The sequence below is a fragment of the Mus caroli genome, chromosome 5, assembly GCF_900094665.2.
Source record: "Mus caroli chromosome 5, CAROLI_EIJ_v1.1, whole genome shotgun sequence".
Classification (NCBI taxonomy): Eukaryota; Metazoa; Chordata; class Mammalia; order Rodentia; family Muridae; genus Mus; species Mus caroli.
Window position 1 is genome coordinate 110,322,845 of NC_034574.1, and position 11,502 is coordinate 110,334,346.

Sequence of the window (11,502 nt, forward strand, 5' to 3'; positions counted from 1 at the left end):
CCCTGTGACAGTGTGACACAGACATGCAGGTAGACAGGCCAGCACGGCTAGACACTGAACACACACTTTATTCTTCCCGTGAAGGACTTGGTAAAAAACACAGCCCAGCAGTGCGGCAGGAACGTCTGCAGTGCCCCGTTCCCCCCAACAAGTGAGGTGTGCAGCCTGAAGGCAAACTGTTGNCGTTTCTTTCCTATTTCCACAATAGAATTTGGAACCTGCTGGCAAGCCTTCTAAGAGTGGGAAAGGCCACTGAGACAGAGACAGAGTCTATGTCACTAGGCTGACCTGCAGCTGCCTGGCAATTCTGCCTCAGCCTCCTGAGTCCTGAGGTTATAGGCATGTCAGCACTTTGGGCAAGAGACTGATTTTGAAATTCTGTAATAAAATATTTGATTAGAAACCTACTAGCACCCATTTAGAGTTGGAAGACAGGACGCATACTCAGCTTCTGTATTACACTGCAGCCAATTTGTCATCCCAGTGATTGATAGTAAAGGGGCAAAGACAAGCAGTGTCGATTAAAGTTGCTCTGTAGATTCCTGCTCCAAACAGCCACAGAGAGCAGTACCTAAATGCCTGCAGAGAGACTTCTGTGACTGGGTTTATCCAGTGGTCCAGGGCAGCATGCCCTCTGTCCTCCAGTCACCCAGGGGCCAGGCCTCGGAGCTTCTAGGCCTCTGCAACTATCAGGTCTCTGGTGACTTGAAAAGCGGCGATGAGGGAGCTCAGCTGTATCTTCTCACTGGTGCCAACAGAAAGTCTGTACCTGGGGATAACAAGCCCAAGTTGAGTATAAAGCGTCCAGGCCCTGCCTGTAAGGGTGAGAATGTGGGAGCTGCTATGGCCTGCCACGGAGGCACTGGAGCAGACAGACCCACCCTGGTTAGCACTGCAGTCTGTGTCCTCCAACGTTCTTCTCCCCAACATTCTCTTGGTTGAAGCTGCCGAGGCCAGATTAGAAACCCAGCACCAGCAGGTTCTGAGTTGCGCTCGGCCCTCTACAGACAGACAGGGCAGGGTGCACAGGATGGAGGCTCAGAATTGCTACAAGGAACTCTGCAGATTCCCCTCGGCTGTGGCACTGCAGCAGAGAGAGCTGCAGGTTCACGGAAGGGCAGTGAAGCAGGACATCGGCAGCTCATCTTGTCACTTTTCACTCCCAACACAGTGATAGGAAATGACCTACTTTGCCTGCATGGGCTAGTGACAGCCTATTGGAGCTTGTGATACTAGTATTTGGTTGGAGCCCAGTGTGCTGTCCACTTAATGACAGCTGCCAGAATCACTGGGGAGTAATGACAGTGTTTACTGAGCTGGGCAAAGTGAAAAATTGAGTCTGTTTGTTTTTCTCCACTGGGCTCCTGTATGTCACACTGCCTTAATAAGCGGAGTAGCTGGCCATCTCCAGACGACCTGCATGCCCGGTGTGAGGAGAGCCAGGGGCTCAGCTCAGGCAGGGACCGCTCTGCGCTCTTCATCCTCTGCTCTCCTGCCCTGTGCTCTGGAGGCAGCACTCAGCCTGCTCCACAGTGCACTTGGCACTACCCCACACCACACTGCCCCATGTGTGAATGGCACACAAGCTGAAACTAAAGAGCTTACCACAGGAAAGGGGACAGCCAAAGAACTGAAACTGGGAAAACACTCACTCAATGTCTGCCATTTTGGTCAATAAGTGTATCCGAACTGAAGATGGAAAGTCAACTGAGGGAAAAACAGAGTCAAATGAGTGAGATCACCTCTCGGGCACACACACATACACACACACACACACACACACACACACGACTTCTGACAAGCCTAAGCATCCCTCAGACCCATGCATACAGATCATGAGACAGATGAGCTGAGTGTGGTGTGGGCGCCACTGTTCTTTATCACACGTGGTAGGTGCAACTCAGGAAGTGTTCCGTCACCTATGCCACCAAAAACGACCCCACAAACATATACATGGCCCCATCCCCAGTGGTCATACAACATGACTAAGTCAGCATTGTCCATAGTGGGTGACAGCTATACACTAACCAGAAAGCTCATGTTACCCAGTTTTGAGGACAAACTGAAGCAACAGATTCCACACAGGCTCACAGTACTGGGGACCTGAGAGCCTCTCCATTTGGAGGTGGTGGCTGGGAGACAAAAGTTTCTGAAGGCTGGCATCCCCTCCCCACTCTGAATCCTCTCGGGTGGTTCTCAGGTTTTGCCTATGCTGAGACTGAGCCCTGAAATAAAGCAGGAAGCAGGAACTTAAAGGCAGCTTCCTGGAGACTGTTGAATTTGCAGGAACACATCTTTTCCCCTTTTGTGGGATGTATCTTAGAATGTGACTTAGAGGCTGGAAAGCGGCTCAGCAGTCTACTGAATGCCTAGGATACATCAGTCCTGGGTACGGACCCCAGAAATAAGCTCTGTGGAGACAGCCCAGTGGTAGACCACAAGTCTCCCATGCGCAAGGCCCTGGATTCAATCCCTGGTGTGGGAAGCTTGTAACGAGAATGAAAAGTACGGTACAGCCTCCACGGGTTCATTTCCACTCACCCTATCAGTTACAGACATCACAAAGATTTTGGACAGAGCCATTCAGAACTGCTCAAGATTAAGGGTCAGTCACTGTCTTCCTGTTTCTGCTCTGAGGCAAAGACCTCACACCCTGTAGCTATCCCAAAGCTGTGCCTCCTCCCCGCTCCACAGTTACCTCTGTGCACAAACAAGTGAACCTCGGTCAGGATGTCATGCAGCGCCAAGCCCTTGAGAGTCTTCAGCTCCATGATGTCTGGAGAGGAGCAGCTAAGGAGAGGGGAACTATTGCAGAACCTGCTGTGGGGAGGCTTCCACACCAGCCCCTATTGGTGACCTAGCAGTTGGGCTCTTCATCCCAGGACAGTGGCAGCAGGCCCCATTCTAACTCGCCCCATGTGATCCTCAACATGCTTTTCTAAAAGGAATAGCCCCGCCTTGGCAGAGCAGACAGCTCAGAGGGTCACACAGCCGCCCGTAGCTTCTCATCTCACTGTACAACAAGGCAGTGAGTCCGCTTAGACTGTGAACGGGGAAGCTCCGGACAGCCATTGAGGAGAAGGGCACTCTGCCTGGGGATGCCACCTGTCACCTGGGAAGTATAGGTGCTGGCTGCAGCCTGGGCTTCTGGCCACTCTGAGCCCTAAACCTAGCAGCAGTCGCCGGAAAGGATACTTTTGTAGGCGGTGGTGAAGTCCTGATTGAGCATCCAGTCCAGTATATTGGCAATGTCCGTCTTGAGTGGGTGTCCGGTGCAGGTGTAGACAGTCTCCTCTGTCACCTTTCCAAAGGCCATATTGGTACTCTGCAGGAGGAGGGCCCAGGGGCTGTCAGCAGCTGCCCTGCCTCAGTGACAAGGCACAGGCCAAGCACAGTGGGAAGGAATCTTGAACTCTGTGCACTGGAAGGGCTGCCCTCTGCTGCGAACACTACAGCATGTGGCGCCCTCCCATAGCTTAGAGCAGCGCAGAGCCTTCCCATCGGAACACACAGGCAGGGAGCTCGTGCAGGCAAGGGCAATCTTACTAGGATTCTCAATGAACATGTGGATTAGCTGACTGGCTTTCCTGTAAAACTATTTTGAAGCAATGGTTTAAGTGCCTGCAGTGTGACTGTACCTGCAGGATGTTCAAAGCCCTTCGCATGTCCCCACTGGACAGAGTGACAAGGGCCTTCATTCCATCTTCACTTATATCCACACTAAAAGGAAACAGGCAGAAGAGTTAACTAAAGCCCCCTCTGCAAGAGCACAGACTTCACCCACCACGTGAGCCTTGAATGATGAAGCTTCAACGAAGGAAAGCACCAAAATGGAGGCGACAGCTCTCTCCTGCACATCTAAGCAAATGGAGGCGACAGCTCTCTCCTGCACTTCTAAGCAAATGGAGGCGACAGCTCTCTCCTGCACTTCTAAGCTACTTGTGCTTAGGAACATGTGTCACATGAGTGGTCAGACCCCAGCCAGAGTTTTACTATGGACCAAGGCTTTAAGGAAGTGGCTGCCGAGAGACATTTCTGGGAAGAAAGAGGATATAGCTGGGCATCTCATCACCCAGAATGGATGTCTCAGAGCCTTCCCTTCTAGCCAGCTGGCAGCATGTACAAAAGGACTCAGCAACAGTCAGTTCCCATGACAAAAGAGGGGACAGCCTGCAGGAATATAGGTGGGGGTCAAGAACAATCAAAAGGGCTCAGGAGGCAGAACACCCAGGGCCCGAGCAGCAGGCCCCAGCCGAGCAGCAGGCCCCAGCCGGGGCTTTCCCTGCCTGCCGCTCACTCCCCAAACCCTCCCTCTTCCTTCTTGTAAAGCAAACTCACTTCTCTTCTTGTACTACATGTTCCAGTCGAGGGACCATGAGCTCAGGTGTCAGAGGGCCAAATCGGAACCTCGTGCACCGTGACTGCAATGCAGGGATGATCTTGGACAGGTAGTTACAGATGAGGCAGAACCTGGTGTTTTCTGTGAACTTCTCAATCACTGGGAGAGAAACCAAACACTTCACGTAAGAGGACCCAGGGAAGGCTTAATGACACTAAGTGAGAAAGCTGCCTGTAGGGCAGAGGGTATTATGGGACATGGACAGGTTCAGCTTAACCCCCATCCTGTGTAGCTCTCATTCTATGAAGCCCACACTGGTTCAGACTCCAGGCCATCTACCTGCTTCCATTTCTGGAGTACTTGTACTGGCACGAGTCATCACACACAGCTTGCAAAGTTAGTAGACGTACCATTAGATGCACAAATGCATCTTTTTATCATCTGCCACAACACTAGCACTCTTGCTATCTCCTCCTCAAGATCTGGCCCCAGTCTTGTCCAATATGCGCACAATTCCCTGCAGCCCATGTCTAAAAGTCTAGGAGCATTCAGTGAGCAACAGCCAGCACTTAGGAATGCACAGGACACCAGTGTCCCCACACAGATCTGCCCACAGACAGTTGCTCAGTAGAACAAGGTGCTGAAGGAAGGACGTCAGCACTCTAGGACCAGAAGAAATCCTATCCCCTCAACCCACTTCCTATTCCTCACTCCCAGGTCTCGTCTCCCCAGGCTCCTGAAGCTGTTCTTCCCTCCCAGCAGATTCCCTAGCAGTGTTAGTGGGAGCTGCTCACAAAGGGTCTTTAACTGGCGTGGCTACAGCCCCACTCCACAGGAAAACACAGGGCTCACTCCGTACCACAGTCTCATACACTCAGTCTTTCCTGAGTTTTTTTTGTTTTTACCAAAGGCAGAGAATCTGACAATGAATGAGGAATTTAAACCTTATTTCCATTGAATGCCACAGACATCCAACACAGAACAGAAGCCAGCCCTAGAGGATGAGATGACAGAGGCTATCCATCCTGAGGGCGCTACAGGGCAGCCTTGTCTGCATCCCTGGGACTAAGAGGTGCCTCCTGATGGGAAGGTAATCAATCTCACACCCACAAACCCTGGCCCTCCTGGTACACTCCTTGGCCAACCCGTCAGATGGGGCAGCAAACCTCACCTCTTCTCAAGGCATTCTGGGCATCCTGAGTCATGGCGTCGGCTTCGTCCAGGATCACAAGCTTAAAACCTTTCCTAGGAGAACAAAGGCATGTGGAGGTTCCCTCAGCTTCCTTCCACACCAGGCTGAGCCTCCATCTTCACACTTGGGCTACCTCATGTCCATCTTTCTCAGACCCTGATGAAGGCTGATACCTGCATCCACACCTGCCTGTCAATTTCATCCCTTAGATGTGGCAGGTAAACCCCTCCCTGAGTTGTTAGTCTTCCTCCCAGTATCCTAGATCAGCTGCTTGCTTGTGGGGACTAGAATCCAGGGATGCGAGTAGGTCAAGCTCAAACAGTTCCCAGGGCTACACACACACCCAAGCCTGTTTACTCCTGTGTGTGTATGTGTGTGTGTCGATGACATATCACATCACAATATGGAGGAGGTCACAGGATGACTTGAGGGAATCAGTTCTCCCCTTCCCCATGTGGGTCCTAAGAACTGAACTGTCAGGTCATCAGGCTTGGTGGCAAGTGCTTTAGCCCGCTGAACCATCTCACCGCCCTCTTCCTTGCCTAAATGACCTCCATGTCAGTCCTCCTTCCTTATGTCTTATCCCTGCTTTAAATTGAGACCAGCTCATTCAGTATTGGATGTGACTCCCAGCTGAGGACCCACACGGAGCCCAAGGCTCATGGAGTCCTCTATCCCAGCATCCCCACCTCTCAAACGCTGGCCCATCCCTGCTTCTGACCAGGTGTTCCCTTCTTCCCTTTATACCAGCCAAGGGGGGACCAAACAGCGAGGCTGTGTCCCTCCGAACCCTGCACTAAGACCTGTAGGGAGAGAAATCCTACAGGTAATTCTTACTTGAAGATTGTCCTTGTGCTGGCAAAGCTGAGGATTGGCCCTCGAACGATATCGATCCCTCGGTCGTCAGAAGCATTCAGCTACAGGAGGAAGAGAAGATGCTGTGACAGTCACACCCTGTGTCAGCTACAAGCTCGTGGCTGGAAGTGTCAGCCAGCCATTCAGGTCTAATGACAGCTTAGATACAATCATCAAAAACGAATGCCCTGTACACAGCCTCACAATACCATCACACAACACCCTAAAAGGATCATCCACAGAGGACCTGGTGACCCTGAACCAGGACCTCTGCCATGAGCAATTGATGCTAACTTTAGTTCTCACCACCTGCAGGCTGCTGTGCTTTGAATAAGCCAAAGAAAGAGCTCTGGACAGCAAGGGGCTAACCTTCAGATCCACTGCCTGAGTCAAATGCTTTTCTTTTGATTGTGGGTCTTCTGTATTCAAGTTAGCCTTGAACTCACATAGCCTAAGATGACCCTCCTGCGTGCTGGGATTATAGGTGTATAGTCTGTTTATTATGCTAAGGATCAAACCCAGGACCTTGTGCATAGCAGGCGAGCACTCTACCAAATAAGCTACATTCCAGTCCCTCAGATGCTTTTCTTTCAAATACAGCATTTAGGTTTTTGTAACCTAAGGGTATTAAGGTTGTCAGCCAAGGTCCCAAGAGTTCACAGACAGCATGGCTCAGAGCAGTAATCTAAGAAGATCCTGATGAAGAGACATTTTTAAAGGTGTTTGCCGAGCAGTGGTTCTCAACCTGTGGGTTTTGACCCCTGGGAGTGTCGAATGACCCTTTCACAGGTTGCCTAAGACTATCAAAAAACAGATAACTGTACTACAATTCATGACAGTAGCAAAATTACAGTTATGAAGTAGCAATGAACATAATTTTATAGTTGGGGGTCACCACATCATAACGAACTGTATTAAAAGGTCAAAGCATTAGGAAGGTTGAGAACCACTGGCCTAAACTAAAGAGATACGCAGTATTCATTATCACCACTAAATCTTAAGGGGTTCAACTAGAGCTCTGGGCAGGTAGAGCAGGCTGTGTGGGGAGGGTACAACCTCTAAGTTGGCCCCGCAGAAAGTAGAGGCTGCCAGGTGTAAATGCCCTAGCAAGTCTAAGCAGTATCCCCCATTTTGACACCCCCCCCCAAAAAAAACACACACAAGATCCCATTGGCCAAACCCAGCCAGGACTCAGATGGTCAGGGAATAAAAGAAAGACAAAGGTAAGTGTGTGGAGGTCTGAGCTGTTGTGGAGTGAGAGTGTCTCCTTCACCTCCAAGACCATGGAGCCGAATTCTTTATCTTTGTACAGTTGCTTGGCACAGGCTAGGATGGTGGATGTCTTCCCTGTCCCTGGAGGGCCATAGAGAAGTAGGTGTGGCAGGCGGTCTTCACTGATGAACTTCTGAACTGAGGGACAGGAAGGGGTGACATGTGTCAGTCTCTGGGGCCTACACAATCACCTTAGGACCTGGTTATGCTAAATCCAGATATGCTTCAGTTTTTCAGTGTCCCAGTCAGAGTAGACAGGGAGGGGAAGTCCTGAAGTCACACCACAGTTTGTCTGTCTATCTGTCTTCCACACTAGCTATCTTGGGAGGGTCTATTAAATTGAGAGCAGAAGTTCTCAACCTGTCAAGTCTTGACACTTTTAGGAGCTACATATCACACACATACCCTGCATATCAGACATTTATTTACATTATAATTTGTAACAGTACCAAATTCCATTTATTAAGTAGCAATGAAATAATTTTATGGTGGCGGGGGGTGGGGGTGGGGTCACCACAACATGGGGAACTGTATTAAAAGGGCCACATCTTTAGGAAGGTTGAGAAACAGTGGTTTAGAGGCACAGCCTCATTGGAGGAATCAGGTCACCAAAGTCGTGCCTTTGTGGGTCATACTGCTTGCTCCCCCACCCCTTGAGCTCTCTACTTCCTGTCCACTTTAGAGCAGAGTGCTCCCACTGCCACGAAGTTGTGCTCACCAAGGGTCTAGAGTCAACCGAGCCAAGCACTGTGAACCAAAACCTCTGAACCCGTAAGGCAAAATCAGCCAGCCCTCTTCTATGTTGTCTTCTTGGGGCATGGGGGGATTGGGAAGGGGCCTCAGTTAAGCCGGGTGCTCTTGCAGAGGATCTGGGTTTGGTTCCTAGCACCTACACAGCAGCTCACAACTGCCTACAGGATCCAGGGTCCTCTTCTGGCCTCTGGAGGAGCCAGGCACACAAGGTGCACACACTTCCATGTGTAAACAAAACACCTAAACAGTAAAACCAAACAGATCTTGAGACACTATGGAGAAGGCGACACATGGCCGGTTCTATAAAGCTCAGAGCAACCTCTACGGGTCACCCAGCAGAGACATCGTCATCTCGAAATGGACCCAACCCTCCACAAGGACAGCAGCAACAGACAGATACTTACTGGTACTCAGAATGTCCTGGTGAGAAATGAGATCGGCCAGGGTCTGTGGCCGGTACTTCTCAACCCTGAAATAGGATTCTCCGTTAAGTTACAATCTATAAACTCAAGCCGTGTTCTGTTACATGCAAAGAAGCCCCTTCACATCCTAAGCAGCAGAGGAAGAGAAACCCTTCACGTCTGAACAGAGCACTGGCTCTCACAACCAGGAGTTGTTCTGTCCCCCTAGGGGACATCGGTCAGGCCAGTTAGCTGTATTAACTGTGCAAAGGGTGTTAGCGGCATCTGTTGAGTAGGAGTCGGGAGGTTGCTAACATCCTCCAGTGGGCAGGACAGCTCCCCGTTGCCACTCACCAAAAGCGCTGAGACTGCGCGAACGGAACTCATACTCAAATACCCATAAGCAAGAGAACGGGCAACCCACTTATGATGTGGCTTTCAAGGAGGAATCGAGTGCTGAACCATGCTACAGAACAGAAAACCCTTGAATTCGAGAAGCCAAGACTCAAAAGACCACACAGTCTATGACTCCAGTCCTGAGAATTTAAATACCGTGTGGCCTGAGACAAGTCTTCCTCCTCAGGATAGACCAGAAGAAAAGAAAATGAAAGCATGGCTAGGCTTGCTTCATTTAAAACACCGCTAAGCTGCTGTAGGGCCATTCAGAATGCAGGCGCTGGGGCCCTGGGTGGAAGATCAGGTCCCTGCAAGTTGTCCTCTGACCTCCACCAGGGTGCGCTGCTACGGTTCCCTCCCCCGCAAATAAAGGGGGGAAAAGAGTGCAAGCGCTGAATTTGGACCCGAGTTCGAATCCAACCAAGCCTATCCACTCCTCCGTCCTCGGAACCTTTCTAAAGAAACCCAGGATCGATTTAGTAGGGTCATCTGAGTGCAGCGGCGATGCTCGAGGCCCCCGAGGATGGCTAAGCTGAGCTCAGAGCCCGTTCAGTTATGGAAGCGGAGGAGCGGCTGCGGCGCCAAGGCCGGGAGCGGGGACGGATCTGCAAAGCTCCTAGGAGGAAGAGCGGGAAGCGGGATGCGGGGCCGCTCCTACCAGGGCAGGTTCCGGGCCCGGGCCGCCGGGGGCCGCTGCTGCGAAGGCGCCGCCGCCGTCATGACTGACAGATGCTGCGGGTCCCCGCTACCGACCCGCCGCACTCGGAGTCCGCGCGCAAACCAACCCTCGCGAGGCTTCGCCTCCGACTTCCGGCTTCCGTCCCCCGGCCCGCCTCCTCCCCGTTGCTAAGGTGCTGGTTGCTAGGTAACCCTAGGCGCCGGCCTGCAGCCGAGTTACAGCCTGAGTTGGCTGTCTCAGCCACCTTGCACGAGGTCCAGGGAGACCTCGCGCTGCAGCCAGGGCCACCGCGGGCCTCACCAGGGCCCGATCCTGCCAGCGCAGGGGCAAGCCGCAAGGAGCAGCAAGGTGTGTGGTCAGTGCAACCTCGGTTCCATAACCAGCAACACACACACAGACACACGTACATATACACATACACGTACATATACATATTTATATATATATATAAATGTATGTACATATGTACATACAAAACAAAACATGTACAGTTACGAATATACATACATCCCCATTCTCATACATATAAACAGATATACGCCTGCACTCACATACACATACAGATACATACACACATGTATACACAAATACACAGTTAATACGCATACATGCACACATATATATTCACATATACATGTATATCACACATATATATATACACACAGAACATACACATTCAATCATATATATACATAAATACAGTTACATATATACACATACATGCATACATATAGTCATTTAAATACACACACTCATACACATACATAAATACATACAGACTTTTGAGTTTTATACACACAAACACATTTTCTCCTACAGTAAGAGGATTACAGACCAATTTTATTTATTTATTTATTTATTTATTTGATTAGTTTTGAGACAGGGTTTCTCTCTGTATCTTTGGCTATCCTGGAGCTCACTCTGTAGGCCAGGTTAGCCTCAAACCCAGAGATCCACCTGCCTCTACCTCCCAAGTGCAGGGATTAAAGGTGAGCTCCACCGTTTGTCTGGTGACCAATTTTATTTTCATCTTTAGCTTTTACTTTGAGCCAGGTATGCCTTTAATTCGAGTACTTGGGAGGCAGAAGCAGGTGAATCTCTGTGAGTTCAAGGTCTACAGAGTGACCTCTAGGACAGCTAGGGCTACATAGTGAGACCCTGTCTTCAAAACTCAAAAGAAAATTAACTTTAATTAATTTGTGTGTGCCTCGATGCACATGTGGAGGCCATGTGCATCAATTTTCAAGAGTTGGTCTTCTTTCTCATGCAGACGTCCTGGGAATCGAACTTAGCAGTCAAGCTTGGCCGTTTGAATCGCAAGATCATCCTTGACTGCATATCCAGTTCACGGCCAGCCTGGTGTGCACTTAACTACCTACCTTTGGAGCCAAGCGGCTGTCATCTGGGGGAGTTCAACTGTGTCCAAAACTGTGTCTTACAAAAGAATTACCAGCCGGGCGTGGTGGCACACGCCTTTAATCCCAGCACTCGGGAGGCAGAGGCAGGTGGATTTCTGAGTTCGAGTGATTTCTGAGTTCTACAGAGTGAGTTCCAGGATCAGCCAGGGCTACACAGAGAAACCCTTTCTCGAAAAACCAAAAAAAAAAAAAAAAAA

General features: G+C 50.3%; 1 protein-coding gene across 1 annotated transcript; it reads right to left on the minus strand.

Moving 5' to 3' along the window:
• Window positions 1-439: 439 nt before the first annotated feature.
• Rfc5 (replication factor C subunit 5) lies at window positions 440-9,983 on the minus strand. Its single transcript, XM_021162132.2, has 11 exons — window positions 9,867-9,983; window positions 8,816-8,880; window positions 7,660-7,796; window positions 6,369-6,448; window positions 5,511-5,584; window positions 4,339-4,498; window positions 3,639-3,720; window positions 3,196-3,325; window positions 2,699-2,776; window positions 1,653-1,707; window positions 440-769 (listed from the first exon to the last, which is right to left on the minus strand). The coding sequence occupies exons 1-11, from the start codon at window positions 9,926-9,928 to the stop codon at window positions 673-675; spliced, it is 1,020 nt and encodes a 339-aa protein (XP_021017791.1). The 5' UTR covers window positions 9,929-9,983; the 3' UTR covers window positions 440-672.
• Between the last annotated feature and the right edge of the window lie 1,519 nt (window positions 9,984-11,502).

Coding starts and splice junctions, on each gene's coding strand:
- Rfc5 (XM_021162132.2), bottom strand. CDS start 9,928: ATGACGGCGGCGGCGCCTTCGCAGCAGCGGCCCCCGGCGGCCCGGGCC. Junction 2,777..3,195: donor CTTCACCACCGCCTACAAAA/GTATCCTTTCCG, acceptor GCTCCTCTCCAG/ACATCATGGAGCTGAAGACT. Junction 1,708..2,698: donor TCACTTGTTTGTGCACAGAG/GTAACTGTGGAG, acceptor TTTTTCCCTCAG/TTGACTTTCCATCTTCAGTT.